At 52.8% G+C, this 21,441-nt stretch overlaps 2 protein-coding genes across 6 annotated transcripts in view; both read left to right on the top strand.

Annotated features, from left to right (window-relative positions):
• Positions 1 to 1,535, top strand: part of Tmem219 (transmembrane protein 219) — an 11,099-nt gene extending 9,564 nt beyond the window's left edge. Inside the window, exon 6 of the mRNA XM_051145280.1 lies at positions 1,464 to 1,535. The gene's annotated coding sequence lies outside the window, so the exon portion shown is untranslated. The remainder of the gene's footprint in view (positions 1 to 1,463) is intronic.
• On the top strand, positions 1,536 to 21,441 carry Taok2 (TAO kinase 2). Of its 5 annotated transcripts, none has more exons than XM_051145279.1 (19): positions 2,641 to 3,943; positions 6,996 to 7,162; positions 7,341 to 7,412; positions 7,507 to 7,608; positions 8,195 to 8,240; positions 8,354 to 8,450; positions 8,596 to 8,709; positions 8,819 to 8,910; positions 11,132 to 11,225; positions 11,323 to 11,404; positions 12,244 to 12,411; positions 12,554 to 12,820; positions 13,012 to 13,170; positions 14,630 to 14,995; positions 15,080 to 15,283; positions 15,468 to 15,707; positions 18,759 to 18,971; positions 19,934 to 20,116; positions 20,199 to 21,441. In XM_051145279.1, exons 2-19 carry the CDS (start codon positions 7,031 to 7,033, stop codon positions 20,715 to 20,717), a joined length of 3,150 nt encoding a protein of 1,049 aa, XP_051001236.1. In that variant the 5' UTR covers positions 2,641 to 3,943; positions 6,996 to 7,030; the 3' UTR covers positions 20,718 to 21,441. The 5 variants fall into 5 exon arrangements, with proteins under 5 accessions (XP_051001232.1, XP_051001233.1, XP_051001231.1 ...); XM_051145278.1 differs by having other exon boundaries at positions 2,643 to 3,943; positions 12,536 to 12,820; XM_051145275.1 differs by lacking the exons at positions 2,641 to 3,943; positions 18,759 to 18,971; positions 19,934 to 20,116; positions 20,199 to 21,441 and adding an exon at positions 1,536 to 1,590 and having other exon boundaries at positions 12,536 to 12,820; positions 15,468 to 17,601.

Here is a 21,441-nt window from a genome sequence, read left to right as displayed (position 1 = left end):
TTATTTTTTAATTTTTAAAAATTCCACGGTGCCCAAGGAGGCCAGAAGAGGGTGGTGGAGTTAGAAGTGATTGGGAGCTGCCAGATGTGGCTGCCACCAAACCACCAGCACCCTATTTGATTCTTTCTTTCTTTGTTTTGAGATAGGGTCTCATTTGTAGCCCCAGTGACCTGACACTTACTGTGTAGACCAGGCTGGCCCCAAATTCACAGAGATCCACCTGCCTCTGCCTCCTGAGTGCTGGGATTGAGGACATTGACCGGGCCTTATTTTTTTAACTTGATATGCTCTCGTGCATATCCTCTGTGATGTCTTCCAAGTAGTGTTCTGATCATAAGACGCACTGGAGCTGCACCTCACACACACCTGCATGTCAGCAATGATGGAGTAAGGGGGTTCGCACTTGACGATCTCCCCACATATGTAGTCCTGATTTTTTTTTTCCTGAAAGTTAATATTTATTTATTCATTTTGAGACAGGATCTCACTGTGTAGCCCTGGCTGGCCTGCAGCTTGCTAGGTAAACCAGACTGGGCCCAAAGGCCTGTCTACCCCTGCCTCGTGAGTGCTGGGATTAAAGGCAAGCACCACTACCCTGGCACAATTATTATTTTTACATTTTTTTTAAAAAAATTTATTTGAGAGGGAGCCATGTATTTGTGTGCATGCAACAATGCACATGGGGAGGTCAGGGGACAATCAGTGTCCAGAAGTCACAGTTGTCTTTCCATCCTGTGGGTCCTGGGACTCAAACTCAGGTCATCAGCCCATAACAGAGCCATCTTGTTAGCCCTTCTGGAATTCTGCTCAAAACAGCTGAAAAGAATCTAACGAGTGGCAAGCCCTATCACTGGACACATACTATGCCAAGCACTTTATATGTATTTTCTTCATTTAGTCATGATTGCTCTTAGAAAATAGTTTTCTCTGCCAATTAGCTATTTGGGTGGAACAAGCTTGGCAAATGTAGCAATTCACATCCTCTCACTGAGTAAAAAAAAAAACAAAAACAAAAACAAAAAAAACCAAACCAACCTAAAAGAGATCTTCACCGTGCTTGAAAGCTATAACCTATACATCCAGCTCGCAAGCCTTTCCCCAGGCTCTGCTGGCCTCTGTGTGCCAGGACGTCTCTGTGGGAGACATGGAGCCAGCACAGGCTGTGGAACAACTCCAGCCCAGAGGAGCTGGAAGCTCAAGATCTTTGTGTCGACTTTCCTTGGCGCTAGGCCTCACCAGCCATCTTCTCAGAACAAGAAACAGGGAGCCCACTGAGTCAGGACTGGGAAAAAGCTTCTAGCTTTCGGGCCCCTGGTTGATCCTGGGGTTCTGAGGCTAGCCCTGTGATTCTGAGGCTAGCCCTGTGGGATTAAGTCTCTAGCTCCCCGTTCCTCTGTAATTCTGCATTGTAGAGCTTCCTCTAGGGGCCTTCTTACCTGTTCTGTTTTCTTTCTTTTCTTCAGGTGCAGATCAAATTCTTGGGCCTACTTCTGAGTTTAGAAGACCTATTACAAAAAAAAAAAAAAAAAAAAGAAGAAGAAGAACTGGAATGTGAGAAAATAAATGGCTTTTTGACCACTATTGTGTAAGGTACTTATTGGGAATTGGATTAAAGTAAGCACTGGGGGTACTTTTTCTTGTTGACTTAAAGGATTTTCTTTTCTTTCTTTTTTCTTTTTTGGTTTTTCCAGACAGGGTTTCACTGGATAGCCTTGGCTGCCCCTGGAACTCAGAGATCTGCCTGCCTCTGCCTCCTAGGTGCTAGGATGAAAAGCATGTGCCACCACACCCTGGTAATGTGTGTGCGCGCAGACTCGTGATGTATGTACGTTCTATGGCATGTGCGTGGGGGTCACGGAACAATTCTGTTCTCATCTTCAACCTTTACATGGGTTCAGGAGATTTGAACTCGGGTTGCCAGATTTTCATGGCAAGCTCTTTTGGTCCACTTCCTTTTGTGGCACCATGGATTGATTTGAACATAGGGCCTCACACACGCTGGGAAAGCACTCTTCCATGGAACAGTATTCCCACGGTCTTCTGTTTTGTTGGTTCTTTGAGACAGGGTCTCACTATGTAGCCCTGGCTTGCCTGGAACTCACTGTGTAGACCAGGCTTGCCTCAAACTCAGAGATCTGCCTGTCAAGTGAATTGCTGGGATGAAAAGCCTTAGCCTTGCTCTCCGCCCTTCATTTTCTCTTTTTTGAGATGAGCTCGTATATGCGGTCCATGCTGGCCTGGATGTCCAGATGACTAGCGCCCTTGGTATCTTTGTTGACCTAAGTTTGGAATACAAGTTGACACAGGGCTTAGGTCGCTTAAAACTTTGGCCACATTGGTGGATTTGCTTTGGGAAACATTGGCTTTGCTTTTTTGATAGTAGTACTCCTTCCGGCTGCATGCTGCTGTGGAATTTATATCCTCCTGCCATACTCAGCCTGCTGAGTGCTGGAATTGTAAACATTAAGCCACCACTATACCTTAGAAACATCCTGGGACCCCCACCTGTGCCATTTGACCACTTGTTTTCTTCCAAGAACGTAAATTGATGATTCTGGTCAGGTAGTGGAAATGCTTTGACATAAATCTGTCATGACTTTTGGCGAGTCATGCAACCCTACTGTGCTTCAGTTTTCCTGTAAGGATTGGACCCACTGGGTTTCTCCAACTTTGGCACTTTCATCCTCGCACTTGGGAGTTCAAGTCTAGTTTAGATATTTATGAACATCAGAATAGTTCGGTTTCCCGCCTTTTCTGCGCCCAGTTACTAGCACCCTTGCTTTACTCCTTTCAGCCTTTACCCTGTACGCAGGCGCAGACCACAGCTCGCTTTCCTCGCGCGCCCCCTCGGAGCTTCCCCTAGCAACAAGCTCAGTCGCAGCGCGAAAGCAGGGCGGGCGCATGCGCCACAGCTCCCTCCACCGTCAGCTCTCGGACAGCGCGCTTGGGCTCCTCCCCGAGCAAGCCAAGCCTTTCTCCTCTCCTCTTCCCACCCAGGATCCGCGTGGCGGGGCGCGCGCGCACTTGAGCTCGAGGGCAGCTTGTCGTCTCGGCCGCGGCTGCTAGAGGCGAGGGGCGGGGCTATTTCCTTTGGGGCCCCACCCACTTTAGCCCGGCGTCCATACCGCGCCTGCGCGCTCCCGCCCGGTCTCCATCTTGGAATTGGGAGGAAGAGAGAGAGAGAGAGAGAGGGAGAGGGAGGCCGGGACGAGAGCAGGGCTGTGGTGCGGTGAGAAGCTGAGACGAAGAGGAAAAGGAGTGAGGGCGCGGGGGACGATCAGCAGCGCCTCAGCTACAGTCCTTTAGCTGTTCTGGAGCGAGAGGACGGGGAAGGGAGGAGGCTAGGGCTGGAGTGGGGGCTGTCACTCTCGGACCCCAGTCTTGGAGGGGCCGTGCAGCCGGGCGTCCTCGGGGTGGGCCCCTTGTAGTGGCCGAAGACCTGGGGCTCAGGCCCCTGGGTCCCAAATTTTGGGGCTTGGTCCCTCGTTTCTCAAATACCCAGGTATCAAGCCCTCATATATCAGATATCTGGGACTCGAGTCCCAACCTTTACAAACCTGGGTCTCTGTTTTATAGAATTTAAAATACCTGGGATTCAGGACCCTGCGTGCACCAATATCCGGGGTTCCTCCTCCAGGCGTTCAAATATCGGATTCATTTTTAGCCTTTGCAAATATACGGGGCTCAGACCCCACAATCGGAAATCCGGGATTCAGCAACTGTCGCCCTCGATTTGGGGGAGGACTGGACCGCGAGGTCAGATCAGGTTGTCACCCCCTCCCCTCCAGGGGAGGCTTCCCGGGCCCGCCCCTCAGGAAGGGCGAAAGCTGAGGAAGAGGTGGCGAGGGGGAAGGTCTCCTTGCCCCTCTCCCTGCTTGTCAGAGCAACTGGAGTACCCCAGGCGGAAGCGGAGGCGCTGGGGCACCATAGTGACCCCTACCAGGTGAGACACGGGTGCATGGGCAGGAGTCCCTGTTGCCAGCTCCTTTCTGAGGAGGTGGGACTGGGTAGGGCCCTCTCCTCAGGATGAGGAAGCCCTGCTGGGCCCTTGGTCAGTCTCTGGCCAGCCTTGCCTTCTGTTGCCTCCTCTTTTCTCTCTTCCTCTTCCCTTCATTGTGTCTGGTTGAAAGGGTACCTCAGGTGACAGGGCCTGTCATGGCATCCAGGGTCACGCCCTAGGATACTTAGCTAATCAAATGGGTTTCCACCTTTCTAGTCTTCTCTCTCATTAATCTTGCCCTCACAACCACCTCTCCTCCATGATTTAATTATACTCTTTCCCCCCCACCCCAGACTGCTCCAGGGGGTTGATTCCCATGTAGGTGGGCTTATCTTTTTATTGATTTATTTATTTTGGTTGAGGCAGTCTTTCTGTCACCCTGACTGGTCAATCTGGCCTAAAACTGGAAGGAGTCCCACCTTAACCTGTCTACTGCTTTGACGACAGGTGCAAGCCACCACAGGCTGCTTATCTTCTTTTCTGGCTGGTTGGAGTTTTTGTCCTTGCATAGCCCCTCCACCCCTGTGTGTGTGTGTGTGTCTGTGTGTGTGTGTGTTGTGTATATTTGGTAGCATATTCCTGTCAAGTGACCTATCCTTTACAAAGTACTCGTGCATACATTTTTTCATGCCACACGCATACACACTCAACCTGTGGGAGCTCTTTATTACTGTCTTCCCATTTTACAGTTGAGAACACTGATGCCCAGAGAGATTGTTCAAGGTCATCCGGTGGCGGATTCGGGATTTTAACCCCAGTCTTGTCCGGGACTGGGACTCATTTCTTGCCATCCCTTTTTCTTGTGAACCTGGGCTTGACCGGGAACCCACAGGAGAGAATGTATCAGGGTGAGGTTTTAAAGTGGGGGTGTAAAGAGCTTCCCTTCCAGAAGGTCTATACTTGGGAACTTTTCCTGAGAGGAAGCTCTGGCTTGTGCTGCTGCTTCCTCGTGGGTGTTTTTTCTAATATGACCTTCATTTTTACCCTGATCCCATACTTTGGCCCATGTTCCAGAGAGAGCTTTCTTTTCTAACAAATGATAATTTTAGTGGCTTTTCTTAGCTGATGAGTTAGAATGAGTCCTTCCCCCTCCCCCACCCCCAGTATTAAAGCCTTGTGGCAACCCTGGAACCAGGGAAGGAAAAGCCATTTGCTTAGTGTCTACAAAGTGTTCTGAGTGTGAGATCTCATATAGTCGCATTCTGTAATCCACTTAACCAAAGAGAAGTGTAAGGGACTCAGCTGGAGCCATGCAGCTGGGACGCTCTGGTAAGACAATTTAGGGACTCTTTTGCAACATGGATTTTAAAAGATGGTTATGATTTAGCCCAGACCATGGTAATTGTTCAAATGTTACCATAAGGAAGGGGGCCTATATGATGTTTTTCCAGTGGCTGACACTCTTCATGTGGCCTGAGGTTCTGGGTTGGCGGTCTCGGGCTTGCTGCTGGTTAAGAAGTATTGAGGGTTCCCTTGGCAAGTTGTGAGCACCTGCATTCTACGTGGGTCTGTGATGAGGGGCGGTTGCCACTATTGCTCCCTGAAGGGGCCTGCCTGGAGCTGACTAGGAGCTGCTGAGGGTATCCATCAATCAGTCTCTCAGGCTATTCTGAGCCTTTCACACCCTGGGGGCCCACCAAAAACTCAGGCTCCCTCCCTACCCTCGAGCTTCCAGTTGAACTGAGGAGACAAAATTAACAACATGACCAGGAAACAATGCACCACAGAATATAATTATATGCCGAAATTGTTAGGTACTTTTAAGTAGCTAGAACTCTGCCTCAGGAGTCCAACCCTGCTGAGGGCGCTTGTGTCTCAATTCCCACTGGTCCTTAAAGAAGCCTGTCCTGGAGGCCCGGCTGTTCCAAGTCTGGTACCCTGCGGCAGCTTCCTCTATGGGTTTGGCTTGGAGCGCCCACCCAGGCTGGAATGATCTGGGAGGCTAGGCTTAGCTGCCCTCCTAACAATGCTGTCCTAAACCAGAGAGGGAAAGGGCCTGCTCTGTGACCTTGGAAGAGCCCCCTTTCCTCTCTGTGCCTCAGAGACAATGTGGGAAGTGGTGACCCTGATCCTGCCTTGCTGGTTTCATATAACTGTTCTGGATGCTTGGTGGTGGCAAATCATTTGCCCTTTCCGAGCCTGTTTGCTTTCCTATAAAGGATAAAGGTAACGATAGTGTTTATCCATGAGGTTGTAGGAGCCCAGAGCAAGGTGATGCGTGTGGGATGCTGACTGGCCATGCTCAGTAAGTGTTCTTTGTGAGCCACAGCATTCCGTTCTCATGTGTGCTGCTTATATAGTTGGACTGGACAAACAGGAGCCCAGAACACAAAGGCCCTGAGAGTCAGGTGCCAGTCCCTGCGACTTCCTATTCTAGATGTCCCTCTGCCACAGTGTCCCTACTTTTTTTGAAAGCCAGCCTCCTGGTCCCTTCAGGCCAGTACCCACTTGTTACAATGGCCGGATTTCCACCACATCCGGCCTGACTATTTCCTGTTCTCTTCCAGTGTGTGAGAGCTTGAAGGAGGAGGTAGCCTCAGCACCAAGAGGGACAGGAAGGTGCCTGGAAATCACTGGACTAAGAGAACTTGTGGGACAGGACATGTGGGGATTTGAAGCTCTGGCTGAGAGGCAGAGACTTGTATACCTGAGAACAATAGCTGTGTATAGGGAACCAGGGAATTGCTGAGGGCTGAGGGGGTTGGTGAGGATGCCTGGCTTTCCAGAATTGTCTTCCTGGCAAGTTTAGGAACTCCAGAGAGACACCCCCCGCCACCTCCCCGCCACCCCTCAGTCTGGTTGCCAGGGCAATTTACTTATTTATTTGCTTATTTTTGAGCTTTGATATTGTTTCTAACAGCCCCCCTACCCTTCCTCATCAGTACTTCCACCTTCGTCGGTAAATGAGGGAAGAGAAGGCAGAGACTTGAGGGAGGCCCTTCCTCTCCCTCAGGGCTCTGTCCTTGCTCTAAGGGTCCTATCTACTCTTCTCCAGGCAAGGTCCCAATCTCAGGGCCCCCAGGGGCCATCATGCCAGCTGGGGGCCGGGCCGGGAGCCTGAAGGACCCTGATGTAGCTGAGCTCTTCTTCAAGGATGACCCTGAGAAACTCTTCTCTGACCTCCGGGAAATTGGCCATGGCAGCTTTGGAGCTGTGTACTTTGTGAGTTGAGTCTTGAAGAGGGTAAAAGCAAGGGCGGAGTCTTTAGCCCCGCTGGTCTATTCAGGCCTCTGCCCCACTACACCTCAACAGTCCTTCCTCCCTCTGCCACTAGCTCAGCAGATCCTCTTCTGCCCCATGCCCAGGGCGCTCTTTCCCACCCTCCAATCTGGTCCTCTAGGCCCGGGATGTGCGGAACGGTGAGGTGGTGGCCATCAAGAAGATGTCGTATGGTGGGAAACAATCAAGCGAGGTGAGTCAGGCTCGCGAAGACCCGCTCGCAGGGGGCAGACGGCCCCGGTCGCCGTGTGCAGGCTGCGAAACCCTCTCCTCTCTTCACCTTCCAGAAATGGCAGGACATCATCAAGGAAGTGCGGTTCTTACAGAAGCTACGACATCCTAATACCATTCAGTACCGGGGCTGTTACCTGAGGGAGCACACAGCTTGGGTGAGCTGCCCCGCAGCTGCTATAACAGTTTTACACGGGGCCATCTTTTGCTGGTCCCGCCTCCTAAGTGGGCGGTCTCTCCTGACCATGTTAGTCCTCAGAAAACCCCACGAGCCAGGCCTGCTGGCACATGCTTCTAATCCCAGCAGACACAGGTGGATCTCTGTGAGTTCAAAGCCAGCCTGGTCTACATAGTGAGTTCTGGGCCAACCAGGTCTACACAGTGAGACCCTGTATCAAAAAGAAACACAAACCAGTGAACATCTGTGTAGGTGCAGGAGAGGCTGACCCAGAGTGCCGTAGACAGCAAGAGGGACATGACTTTTTTAGAAGCTGATGATTCAAGGAGATTTTAAAGGGATCCGGATGGGAGCATGGTGTTCTGGAATCTCTCTAGGGGAGGCCTTGGATCCAGAGCCTCTCCTACCACCTCTGTTTTCTCTGGCCACCCTTCCCCTCTGTCATTTCCCTTTTGGCATTGCCTGAGTGGAAGATAAACAAGAAAGTTGGTTTGAGTCTCTGCTCAAGGGAGCTGGGCCAGGGGTGGCCCGAGTCTGCTGATCTCTAACCCTTGCCCCTTCCTTAGCTGGTGATGGAGTACTGCCTGGGCTCAGCCTCTGATCTTCTAGAAGGTAAGTATGTCAGCAAGCGGGGTGAGGAAGATGAGCCAAACAGCTGTAGGATAAAGCAGCTTGTTCCATGTCCCGGTGGCTCCCTCAGCCTGGTACTTTGCTTCCTTGTACAGTGCACAAGAAGCCCCTTCAGGAGGTAGAGATTGCAGCCGTAACCCACGGGGCGCTTCAGGGCCTGGCATATCTGCACTCGCACAACATGATCCATAGGTATGGCGGCGGCAGCTGTGGCTGAGGGTGGGCACTGTTGATACCAGTCCTCCTCTGCTGAGCTCTCATCGTCTCAGGCACCGCTGAAGCCCCCACACATCTTGTCGGAGATGTACGTCTCATCTTTGCACTTTGCCTCTGTTAGGGATGTGAAGGCTGGAAACATCTTGCTATCGGAACCAGGCTTAGTAAAATTGGGGGACTTCGGCTCCGCATCTATCATGGCACCTGCCAACTCCTTTGTGGGCACTCCATACTGGTGAGTGGAAGAGGAGAGGTGGCAGGTGGAGAGATTCCCAGAATGTTGGCGATCACAAGTGTAGGATCTGGGTTCAGCGGTTAGCCTTTCTTTCTTACTGTCCTCCCAGGATGGCTCCAGAGGTGATCCTAGCCATGGATGAGGGGCAGTATGATGGCAAGGTGGATGTCTGGTCCTTGGGGATAACCTGTATTGAGCTGGGTAAGGATGTCGTCTGCCTTCTCAGATTATCCTCCACCTTGCTCTGGTCCTCCCCATCCCAACCCATGGACCCCAGGCATCGAAGTTCTTGACCATTTTGATGGAGCTTTGATACAAGCAACTATCAAACTCCGCTTTTTGTTTTGTTTCCGGAAAGAGTCTCTGTCTGTCCTGGAACTTCCTCTGTAGACCAGGCTGGCCTCAAACTCAGAGATCCACTTGCTTTTGCCTCCTGAGTTCTGAGATTAAAGGTGTATGCCACCATGTCCAGCCCCTCCTGCCAATTCTTTTGGAACGGTTTATTTGTTTGTGTTTTGCTTTTTTCCCATGAGACAGGGCTTCTGTACAGCCTTGGCTGTCCTGGACTCACTTTGTAGACCAGGCTGGCCTCGAACTCACAGAGATCCGCCTGCCTCTGCCTCCCAAGGCTGGGATTACAGGCGTGCGCCACCATGCCCAGCTCCCCCTGCCAATTCTCATATCTAAAGATTTTATAGCAGTTCTTGCTTTTTGTCTACGACTTGGGCTCTAAATCTGTTTTAAGTGCCCAGTGTGCTAGGTTCTGGGGTACAGCGCGAAAATTCCTGCCCTCATTTAAACTGCTTTCAAGTAGGGGAAGCTGGGCACGTTTTCTATCACTGGGGGAAGAGAGTCCCAAGGTACAACTTCATCTAGCTTAGAGCTTGAGGAAGCCCTGTGTACAGATACTTAACCAAACCTGCAGGACAAAGCTGCTAGTAAGATGCAGGTTAGAGCATCCTAGACAGAAGACAGCACTGCAGACGTTTAGAGTAAGAGCAAGCCTGAGGACCTGAGACTGCCCTTTGGAGCTGCATGTGTAACGCAGAGAAATGAGTTGACAGGTCCCCAAAGCTAGGCCCAAGGGAGTCCCTGAGGTCTTGGAGCTCTGTTGCTGCTCTTTCCCATCCCTGCTACTGAAGTAATTGTCTAATGGGGTAATGCTTGTAACACCTCCAGTACAATGCCAGGCATGAAATAATTGTCCAGGAAAAAAAGTAACTTTTACTAAACGCTTCCTACAGAGAAGGATCTTTTCTTTTTCCAGTCTTCCCCACAACCTCTCTGATACAGGGTTTGTCTGTGTAGCCTTGGCTGTCCTGGACTTACTCTGTAGACCAGGCTGGCCTTGGACTCAGAGATCCACCTACTTCTGCCTCCCGAGTGCTGGGATTAACGGCGTGTTGCCACCACACTGGGCAACCAGTCTCTTCTTTCTAGTCTCTCTGATGTGCTGATGCTAGAGAGGGCTGCCTAAGCTCAATATAGCATTTTACTCCCTGCTCAGCACCCCCAGTAGCTTCCTGTTGCCTCCTAAAGCAGAACTAGCCCCACCTTCCTCCATCAGCTAGGGCCCGGGGTACCTCTTTCCTCCGTGGGCTCTACCATGTGGAACATGTTAGGAGCACACCCAGGTTCTTGCCTTGGTTTGCATTGTGTCCTGTGCCAGCTCTCTGAGAGGTAGTTGGTACTGTTGGCCTTTGTTTCCACATACACTGCATTGGCTATTTGAGGCCGTGGCCAGACAGGTGGTGAAATGTATGGAGCAGGTCACACAGAAGAGCTGTCTACCTTGTTTCTAGATTTTGAAGTGGATACACAGAAATAGTTCTCCATTATTGGAAAGGCTGATTAGAAATGGCAGCCAGCACTGCGTCAGTGGAGCAGTGCTGAGGAAGGCAGGCACACTGGAGGCCTCTGTCCCTGTAGAGGGCTGCTGTTGTGTATTCCCAACTCCTCTTGACTATATCTGCCTCTTAAAGAAAAACTGGAAATTTACGTTCTTATAATTATTGTTGGCAGTTAAGTTTTAACAATCATGCTCTATCTAATGCTACTTGTTTAGTTTAGTTAATTTTAGATTGGAAGTTTCTTGAACGCAGAACATGTTGCTTGTTTTTCTTTCCCACACTGGTAAGTTTTGCTCTCATTTGGCCCTCATAAGTACTAGTTGGGCTGATAATTGAGTGTGCTTCTTTATGCATTTTTGCTGTTTCCTTTAGTCCCTGCTCTGCCCATGTGCAACAGATGGAATGAGCATTGCATTGTATTGAGAGGAAAGTAAGATGCAGCAGGATCAGGAATTGCCCAAGGTCAAACAGGAAGGAAGCCAGGGAGATGGGATTTGAACCCAAGCTGCTTTGAGTTCCCTTCTAGTTTCTGATCATCTGTCTCTTCTCACCTCCCTTTGTCCTTTCTGTAGCGGAGCGGAAGCCACCACTGTTTAACATGAATGCAATGAGTGCCTTATACCACATTGCACAGAATGAGTCCCCTGCTCTCCAGTCAGGACACTGGTGAGGACTGGGGTTCCTGGGCCAAGGGGTCACATCATGGGGTCTGGCTGCCTGGCTCATGCTTTTTCCTCCTGTCTCATACTTCCTGGGATATCAGGTCTGAGTACTTCCGGAATTTTGTTGACTCCTGTCTTCAGAAAATCCCTCAAGACAGACCAACCTCAGAGGTTCTTCTGAAGGTGAGCACTGTTGGTATTTAGAGCTGTGGCTGGTAGAGCCACGAAAACTCAGGTCACGGGTTCCCGGTTCTTCATCCAGGAAGCCTCCTATATGAGTTTTGCCCCTAGCCCTGATGCCTCACTTCCCTGTGTCTTGCTTGATTTTAATCTGCCATACCATCTTGATTTAAATAATAATTTGTTGTCACATTTTTCTTAGTCAAAGATCATGGATAAATGTATGATCTCCCTTAGGTGTTTTTAAGTTCCAAGCTGGGGGAACCTCATTCCCTTCACAGGCCCAAGTGTCCTAAGAAGCCCTAGTTGGGAGGAACAGACTGCTAGATTGATCTGCTGTGGGGTTTTTGGTTTTGTTTTCTTTTTGAAAGATTTATTTATTATTATGTACACAGTGTTCTGCCTGCATGTACACCCTCAGGCCAGAAGAGGGCACCAGATCACATTAGAGATTGTTGTGAGCCACCATGTGGTTGCTGGGAATTGAACTCAGGACCTCTGGAAGAGCAGTCAGTGCCCTTAACCTCTGACCATCTTTCCAACACTGTGCTGGGTTTTAAACATAGCTTTTGAGGGCCTGAAGAGGTCTTGTGATTCATCCAAGAGCACGTAGCCTTTGGTGAGCAGAGCTGGATTGCCACCTAGCTCTTCTGAGTCCCTTCTCTATCAGCAGTACCTGGAGAAATGACGCTGTCTGGGCTGTGGGAAGGGGGACAAGACAAGGGTGAGCTTCCAGCTGTGGTGGGCTAGAGCCTCAGGCCCCACACACTTCCCCTCAGGCAGGGCAGCTAGAGGTGGTGAAGGAGACCCGACAGCAGGTCTCAGGTGCTGTGTTTCCCTAGCACCGCTTTGTGCTCCGGGAGCGGCCACCCACAGTGATCATGGACCTGATCCAGAGGACCAAGGATGCTGTCCGGGAACTGGATAACCTGCAATACCGAAAGATGAAGAAGATACTATTCCAAGAGGCACCCAATGGCCCTGGTGCTGAGGCTCCCGAGGAGGAGGAGGTGAAGTAGCTTCGCTTGACACTTCCTCACCCATCATCCTGGGCCTGGCCTTCTCCCCACCGGTCTTCCTCTTCTTTTCCTGCAGTGTTCCATATCCGTGTCCTTCCCTCTCCCTGCCCAACAGCTCACACCCTGTTCGCAGGAAGCAGAACCATACATGCACCGAGCGGGGACACTGACCAGTCTAGAAAGTAGCCATTCAGTGCCCAGCATGTCCATCAGCGCCTCCAGCCAAAGCAGCTCAGTCAACAGCCTAGCAGATGCCTCAGATAACGAGGAGGAGGAGGAGGAAGAAGAAGAGGAGGAGGAAGAGGAGGAGGAGGAAGGCCCTGAAGCCCGGGAGATGGCCATGATGCAGGAAGGGGAGCATACAGTCACTTCCCATAGCTCCATCATCCACCGGCTGCCGGTACGCAGCTCCCCTGAGCGCCTTAGTGGACAGGAGGCCGGCCTGAGCCAGTGTGCTCAAGGACTGCCCACGTCCCTGCTCTCCTCCAGTGTGACACTCCTCTTTCAGTCTGAGTGAGCCTCCTGGGTAGCTCCTCTGGGGTCCATTGGCACCCGAGCCTTGGGCATCTCTTCATTCTTTCCTTTTTTTAGGGCTCAGACAACCTATATGATGATCCCTACCAGCCAGAGACAACCCCAAGTCCACTCCAACCACCTGCAGCCCCTCCCACCTCCACCACCTCTTCTGCTCGCCGCCGAGCTTACTGCCGCAACAGAGATCACTTTGCCACCATCCGTACCGCCTCCCTGGTAAGAGTGACCATCTTCACTCAGCTGCCTTATTGTCTTATTCTCTCTCTCTCTCTCTCTCTCTCTCTCTCTCTCTCTCTCTGTCTTTTACCTGGATACATCAGATAAAAGTCCAGAAATTGCTTTCTCTATGGCACATGATTTAAGTCAAGATTCTACCCTCATTTTGTCTTTGCCTGCTCACTTCTCATAGCAGACTTTTTTGTCACTGCCTGCTCTGGGTTTTCCCAGCCTGTTGCTGTTTTCAAGGCCTTGTGGAAATAACAGTTTGTGGAGACCTTCCTGGGCTCCTCTGGCTGGCCAGATGCTTTACATGCCTGGACAGGCACATCTACCCTGCTGTGGTACTCCTGGTGGCAATGGGCAGGTTTGCTAGAGGCCAGGGGTGGGGTTCAGGCATCTGCCTCGTGTTGATGACTTGATGTTAGGCCCACACACACATGCTTATTTATGTTTAATCTTTGCAGCTCTTCTGGGAGGGAAAGCACTGGGTCTCGTGTAAGAGCCGAAGCTGCTGTGGCTTAGAGAGGTTGTTTGCCCAACATACTTGCCCAGGTACCATGGGCTCTATTCCTATAATAAATAGGATCTTCTTTAAAAATTCACTTTTCTCAGTTCATGAGGAAAGGGGTTATTTGCTTACTGAGATGGGTTCTTGTTAAGTAGCTCAGCCTTGAACTTATGATCCCTCTGCCTTAGACCCCCAAGTTCTAGGATTTATAGGCAAGTTCAGACTTCTCATAAAGCAGCCTTCTCTTCGTGCCCTTGATAGCCTTTAGAGGTCACATTCCAGTCCAGCTGCACCTGAAATGCCAGCAGTCCCCTTGGAGGCCACTGGGCAAGTCTGATGCTTTACGCTTTTGCTTGTGACTGGGAATAGGTTTGCTAGGACCACTCTTGAGCTGCTGTTGCTGCTTTGTCGTACTATGTAGAGAGATCTGGTTGTCCTGGGCCTTGGCATCCTGGACTAGCCTGAGAGCCACTGATAGAACAGTTGAGATGAGACTAGAGGGCTTGATCTAGCGACTCAGGACCCAGATCCTAGCTTAGTACCTGGAACATAATGGACCCTCAGTAGTGTTTGCTGACGGGAGAGTGCTAGCCAGGGCTCACTTGTCTGTGCAGAGGTGTTGGTGTTTTGAGAAGTTAACTTGCTTGAGATTAAGTGATAATAACGGGCAGAGCTGAGGTCTGAACCCAGAGGTAGCATCGGATTCATTCTTTTGCACTAATCTGAATTGTTCCTACCTTTGCACCAGGACCTGTGTATACCACTTTGTGTCATCTCAGTCAACTAGCTACACCAACACATGAGGTAGATAATCGTTCAGAGAGTTTCCGTGTGAGGAAGATTCTTAATAACAATAAAATCATGAGTCTGAGAGTCTTGTTCACCAGCACTCTGTGCATGGAGTGGGGCCGGGCTGACCCCCGCGCTCTACCCTGTCCTCTGCCCCAGGTCAGCCGGCAGATCCAGGAGCATGAGCAGGACTCGGCCCTGCGGGAGCAGCTGAGCGGCTACAAGCGCATGCGGCGGCAGCACCAGAAGCAGCTGCTGGCCCTGGAGTCCCGTCTGAGAGGTGAACGCGAGGAGCACAGTGGGCGGCTGCAGCGGGAGCTTGAGGCACAGCGGGCTGGCTTTGGCACGGAGGCGGAGAAGCTGGCCAGGAGGCACCAGGCCATTGGTGAGAAAGAAGCGCGAGCTGCCCAGGCTGAGGAGCGGAAGTTCCAGCAGCACATCCTGGGGCAGCAGAAGAAGGAGCTGGCTGCCCTGCTGGAGGCACAGAAGCGCACCTACAAGCTTCGGAAGGAGCAGCTGAAGGAGGTTAGGCCCGAATGCCCGGGGTGAGGCGGGGCCGCAGGTAGGCAGGACGGCAGCAGGCCCTGACCCCCCCCCCCCCCCCCCCAGGAGCTCCAGGAGAACCCTAGCACACCCAAACGAGAGAAGGCCGAGTGGCTGCTGAGGCAGAAGGAGCAATTGCAACAGTGCCAGGCAGAAGAGGAGGCGGGGCTGCTGCGGAGGCAACGCCAGTACTTCGAACTGCAATGTCGCCAGTACAAGCGCAAGATGCTGCTGGCTAGACACAGCCTAGACCAGGACCTGCTTCGAGAGGTAGACATGGCCACCTGCCCTCCTTATCCACAATCAAAGATCCTAGCCCCGCTCTCCTCTCCTTTGCCTCCCCAGGGCCTCCATTCTCCTCTGCCCTCCTAGTGTTCTGGTTTGGCTCCTTTTCAGCATTCTCCATGCTTTCTGTCCCTGCTGGGCCCTGAGTCCTGCCCCTGTCCTGTCCTAGGACTTGAACAAGAAGCAGACGCAGAAGGACTTGGAGTGTGCTCTGCTGCTGCGGCAGCATGAGGCCACGCGAGAGCTGGAGCTGCGGCAGCTGCAGGCTGTCCAGCGCACGCGTGCTGAGCTCACCCGCCTCCAGCACCAGACAGAGCTCGGCAACCAGCTGGAGTACAACAAGCGACGGGAGCAAGAGTTGCGGCAGAAGCATGCAGCCCAGGTTCGCCAGCAGCCCAAGAGCCTCAAAGTACGTGCAGGCCAGCTACCCATGGGCCTCCCTGCTACTGGGGCTCTGGGACCACTCAGCACAGGCACCCCTAGTGAAGAGCAGCCCTCTTCATCTGGCCAGGAGACAATCCTGGACCAAAGGATGCTGGGAGAGGAGGAGGAAGCAGTGTCTGAGAGAAGGATTCTGGGAAAGGAAGGGGCCACCTTGGTGCCAGAGGAGCAGAGGATTCTGGGGGAAGAAATGGGGACCTTTAGTTCCAGCCCACAAGAGCATAGGAGTCTGGTTAATGAGGAAGATTGGGATATATCTGAGGAGATGAAGGAGGTTAGAGTCCCGTCACCGGCATCCCAGGAGAGAAGTATTATTGGCCAGGAAGAGGCTGGGGCATGGAGTCTGTGGGAGAAGGAGGGTGGAAACCTTGTGGACGTGGAGTTCAAGCTTGGCTGGGTCCAGGGTCCTGTTCTGACTCCAGTCCCTGAGGAGGAGGAGGAAGAAGAGGAGGGAGGGGCTCCAATTGGAACCCCCAGGGACCCTGGAGATGGCTGTCCTTCCCCAGATATCCCCCCAGAGCCACCTCCATCCCATCTGAGACAGCACCCTGCTAGCCAGCTCCCGGGACTCCTGTCTCATGGCCTCCTGGCTGGCCTCTCCTTTGCAGTGGGGTCCTCCTCAGGCCTCCTGCCCCTGCTCCTGCTGCTGCTGCTCCCACTGCTAGCAGCCCAGGGTGGAGGGGGCTTGCAGGCGGCACTGCTGGCCCTTGAGGTAGGACTAGTGGGCCTGGGAGCCTCCTACCTGTTCCTTTGTACAGCTCTACACCTGCCCCCCGGGATGTTCCTACTCCTGGCTCAGGGTACTGCACTGGGGGCTGTCCTTAGCCTGAGCTGGCGCCGAGGCCTTATGGGTGTGCCTCTGGGCCTTGGGGCTGCCTGGCTCCTAGCTTGGCCCAGCCTGGCTCTACCTCTGGCAGCTATGGCAGCTGGGGGCAAATGGGTGCGGCAGCAAGGCCCCCAGATACGTCGGGGCATCTCTCGACTCTGGTTGCGGGTTCTGCTGCGCCTGTCACCCATGGCCTTTCGGGCCCTACAGGGGTGTGGGGCTGTGGGAGACCGGGGGCTGTTTGCTCTGTACCCTAAGACCAATAAGAACGGTTTCCGAAGCCGACTACCTGTCCCCGGGCCCCGTCAGGGCCATCCTCGCACTACGCAACATCCACTAGCTCTATTGGCGAGAGTCTGGGCTCTGTGCAAGGGCTGGAACTGGCGCCTAGCACGGTCTAGCCACAAATTAGCCTCTTGCTTGCCCCCCTGGGCTATTCACACACTAGCCAGCTGGGGCCTGCTTAAGGGCGAACGGCCCAGTCGGATCCCTCGGCTCCTACCACGTAGCCAGCGCTGTCTCGGGCTCTCTACTTCCCGACAGCTACCACCAGGGACTGTGGCTGGGCGGAGATCTCAGACCCGCAGGGCCCTGCCCCCCTGGAGGTAACCAGTTGCAACCCTCCGCCCAAATTTAAGGCATTGAGCACTTTATCTCCCATGACTCAGTGAAATTTCTCCAATCCCCCAGCCTCTCCTCCCTTCTGACCTTTCTTCCCTCAGTATGTTTCCCCAGGTCCGATTCCAGCCCCAGAGATCTCTAGACAGGCAGCCTCCTCCACTGTGGAGTCCAGAAATGACACTCTGTGTTCCCCCAACCCCTAAGTTATTACTGTTTCCTGCTGTGTGTGTGCTCATCCTCACCCTCATCGGCTCAGGCCGGGGCCAGGGGTGGCAGGGAGGGAGTCATGGGGGTTTTTCCCTCTTTGATTTTGTTTTTCTGTCTCCCTCCAACCTGTCCCCTTCCCCCTCCACCAAAAAGAAAAAAAAGAAAAAAGAAAACAAAAACACAAATAAAATGTCTGAGCGGAACTATACCTTTGGCCCAGGCTGCCTCTGTCTGCTTTGTCCTGCCGCCTAGCCTCCCTGGTTTGCCCCAAGTCTGGACCCTTGGCCCTCAGCTCCATGACCTCTTCAGCCCATCTCCGTTGTCTTCACTCCTTTCACACCTCAGCCTCATCCTCTTTGCCTTCATAGCCTCATTGCACCATGACCACAACCGGCTCTGGGCTGTGAGCCCCTGTAGAGCTTCCACGGAACTTGCTGATCTCACAGCTCCCCATTTGTGGGACCCTTAGTATTTAGGGTTAAAGGCTTTTGATCTTTTTGCCCCTTCCTTTACTGTGAACCCATCGCCTACATGGTTTGGAGCTGCGTCTCTTGCCCGGGTCAGGCATTAGTCTACAGGGTTGGGGCTGGGACTGCAGAACCTCAAGGGTGCTAAGTTGGGACCAGGTAGAATGCAAACTAGAGGCCTGGGATTGCTGTGGGCTTGGAGCGGAGGCTGAGTATATTGGGCTGGGCTAACGTGTGGATCTGGTCAGGGGGGCAGCTGCTCCCTGTGGAACTTCTCAAGCATTTTTAGGCCACCTTCTGCTGCCCTTGCTGTGGCCTGCTATGGGGTGACCTCTTACCCGTTCCTCAGCCCAGTGCTTCTTCCTGCCTTCTTTGAGGTGCTGGATCTGGGCCCTTCCTCTGCCTGTCCTTAGTTGTATTGCCCTTTCGTGGATGTTGTGTGTGCCTTGGTCTCTCACTCAGTCTTTACATTCCTAAACATTTGATTACATGCTTCTATCTCAGGGTGGTACTTTCTCCCTCCCTCTTTGCATGACTAGAGCTTCTTTTGTGTCCTCAGTCCTCTGAAGGTTCTCCACTTCCTATCTGTGAGATCTTCTGCTCCTCCCTGTGACATCCCATGTAACCTTGGATGTGCTCGGAAACTCTACTGTTCCTCTGCCTCTCTTGCCCATGGAGACCTTCTTGATCTCTCCACGTCTGTCTGTGTACAGCTCCCCCCGCCCCCTCTGTCTAACATGTTTTCTGTTTCTCTCCCTCTCCCTGTCTCTGCTTCTGTCTCCTTCCTCCTTTTCTTCCTTTCCCCTCGTTGTTCCTCCTCCTCCTCCTCCTCCTCCTCCTCCTCCTCCTCCTCTCCTTCTCCCCTGCCCCATTTCCCCTTGATCCGGTCACTGCACAGTCGAAGGAGCTGCAGATCAAGAAGCAGTTCCAGGAGACGTGTAAGATCCAGACGCGGCAATACAAGGCTCTTCGGGCACACTTGCTGGAGACCACACCCAAGGCTCAGCACAAGAGCCTCCTTAAGCGGCTCAAGGAGGAGCAGACCCGCAAGCTGGCGATCCTGGCCGAGCAGTATGACCAGTCCATTTCCGAGATGCTCAGCTCACAGGCGGTGAGGCCTGGGGTCTGGGAGGGAGACTGTGGAGATTGTACCTTTGCTTTAAACTTTGTTGTGGCAGACGAAGATGGGAGGTGTGAACAGTACATTTGGACTTAGAAAAACTCGGGTGTTCTTTGACTACTGACGTTTTCCATGGTGGTTTTATTTCATACCCTTCTCAGTGGTCTTGTCGCTTCTAATATCTTAACAAAGTCGCCTTGCCGGCTATGCCTAGAACCACCAAGGGAATAGTGGCTGTAATAAAATGGATGCAGTATGTTTTTTTCCTGGACCTGAATTGACTTTGTGTGAACAGGGAGCAGGGGAGCAGACTACAGTGACTGTGGCTCTCAGGCCCTTTTACTCAGGCTTCAGGAATCTGGAAAGAATCTCTTAGGAAAAGTGTACACAACACCGGAGTGGGCTGCTTCAAATGCACATTGAGTCCAAAGAGCTAGAGGCCCCATTCTCACTCAGGCCCGCCTCTCAGAGGTGATTTTGTAGTGATTAACTTGTGTAGAGTTCCTGTGGCATATTTGGAGAACTATAGAAGTTTTAAACACAACCAAACCAGACTTAGTTTTCTGACTTCCTTTTTCCACCTATTATTTCTTTGGACATCATTCCATGTCAGTACATACATTACCTATAATTTTTTTTACAGTATAGAATTTCCCATGGAATGGATGTACCATAATTTACTTAACCCATCCCTTATTGGTGGACGTTTAGGTTGTTGCCAGCATTTTGCTATCACAACGCTTCCGGGAACACTTGGAGCACATGTGCAAGTATACCTGGGGGATAGATTCCTGCAAGTGTAATTGCTGTGCCACAGGGTATGCCCATCTTCCCTTCTGATAGAGGTTGACACTGCCGCTCCTTGCCACCTTAGGGCCCAGGCCTACTGGGGCAGGGGAGGATGGTGGGGAGAGAGGAGAAGGTCCCGAAACCCTGTCCTCCCTGTCCTCCAGCTCCGGCTTGATGAGACCCAAGAGGCAGAGTTCCAGGCCCTGCGGCAACAGCTCCAACAGGAGCTGGAGCTCCTCAACGCTTACCAGAGCAAGATCAAGATCCGCACAGAAAGCCAGCACGAGCGCGAGCTGAGGGAGCTGGAGCAAAGAGTAGCACTGAGGCGGGCGCTGCTAGAGCAACGGGTGAGAGGCTGGTCCCCCAAGGTGGCAAAGGGAGGGCAGGCTCTCCGTTCCAGGACTCTCACCCCTCTTTTGGGTGTCCCAGGTGGAAGAAGAGCTGCTGGCCCTGCAAACAGGGCGTTCTGAGCGAATCCGGAGTTTGCTTGAGCGGCAGGCCCGTGAGATCGAGGCTTTTGATGCTGAGAGCATGAGGCTGGGCTTCTCCAGCATGGCTCTGGGGGGCATCCCAGCTGAAGCTGCTGCCCAGGGCTATCCTGCTCCACCCCCAGCCCCTGCCTGGCCCTCCCGTCCAGTTCCCCGGTCAGGGGCCCATTGGAGCCATGGCCCTCCTCCTCCAGGCATGCCCCCACCAGCTTGGCGTCAGCCAGCTCTGCTGGCTCCCCCAGGGCCTCCAAACTGGCTAGGGCCCCCAACACAAAGTGGAACACCCCGTGGAGGGGCTCTGCTGCTGCTAAGAAACAGCCCTCAACCCCTGAGGCGGGCAGCGTCAGGGAGCAGCAGCAGTGAGAACGTGGGCCCACCTGCTGCAGTGCCAGGGCCGCTGAGCCGAAGCACCAGTGTTGCTTCCCACATCCTCAACGGCTCCTCCCACTTCTATTCCTGAAGGACAGGGTGGTGAGCAGAGGTATAGGGCAAGGTGGGAGTGGGTGGTGCCTGATCCTGCAGGCAGCGTGCTTGAAGCCCACCCAGTGGTGGTGGGGACAGGATGTTGGCTCCAGCTCCCCCATCAGACCTCCTCATCTCATGAGCTTCTTGGGGCTGGCCAGTGACCCCAGGCCAGCTTGGGCATCGGTGCCCCAAGGCTGACCAGGAGCCCTGCCTCCCCACCATGGTGCCAGGGTCTCCCTCCATCACCACCTACAAAAGGTGGGAACTGTGAGTGTCAAATATTCATCTGGTCCCCTGGGGGAGGGGAAGGGTGGGTCTAGATATATTATATTCAGAGAATTATACAACCCTTGTGATGGGGCCATGAACTGGGGACAACAGGACCCCCAGACCTGGATGTGGCAGAGCAGGTCTGGTGCCAAGGCAAGGAGAATGGGAGGAGGCCTTCCTCCAGAAGGGTCAGGGGTCTTGAGGTCAGGGTGCCTGGGTCTCACCATTCTCCTGTTGCTGTCTGACGTCCTGTGCCGTCTTGTCCTTTCTTTCTTTCTTTTTTTTTTTTTTTTTAAACTGGGGTCAGGGCTGGGGAGGGGGACAAGGGAAGGACCTTGGAAAGGGCTGTTGCCAAGCCTGGGAGCAGTCATGGGATCCCCTCTCAGCTATGGGGCTGACACAGAGCCCTACGGCAAGCTTTTAATAAACTGTTGGTTATTCTAACAGAC

This window comes from Acomys russatus, chromosome 5 (assembly GCF_903995435.1).
Source record: "Acomys russatus chromosome 5, mAcoRus1.1, whole genome shotgun sequence".
Classification (NCBI taxonomy): Eukaryota; Metazoa; Chordata; class Mammalia; order Rodentia; family Muridae; genus Acomys; species Acomys russatus.
This window is presented reverse-complemented; position numbering and strand designations above follow the sequence as displayed.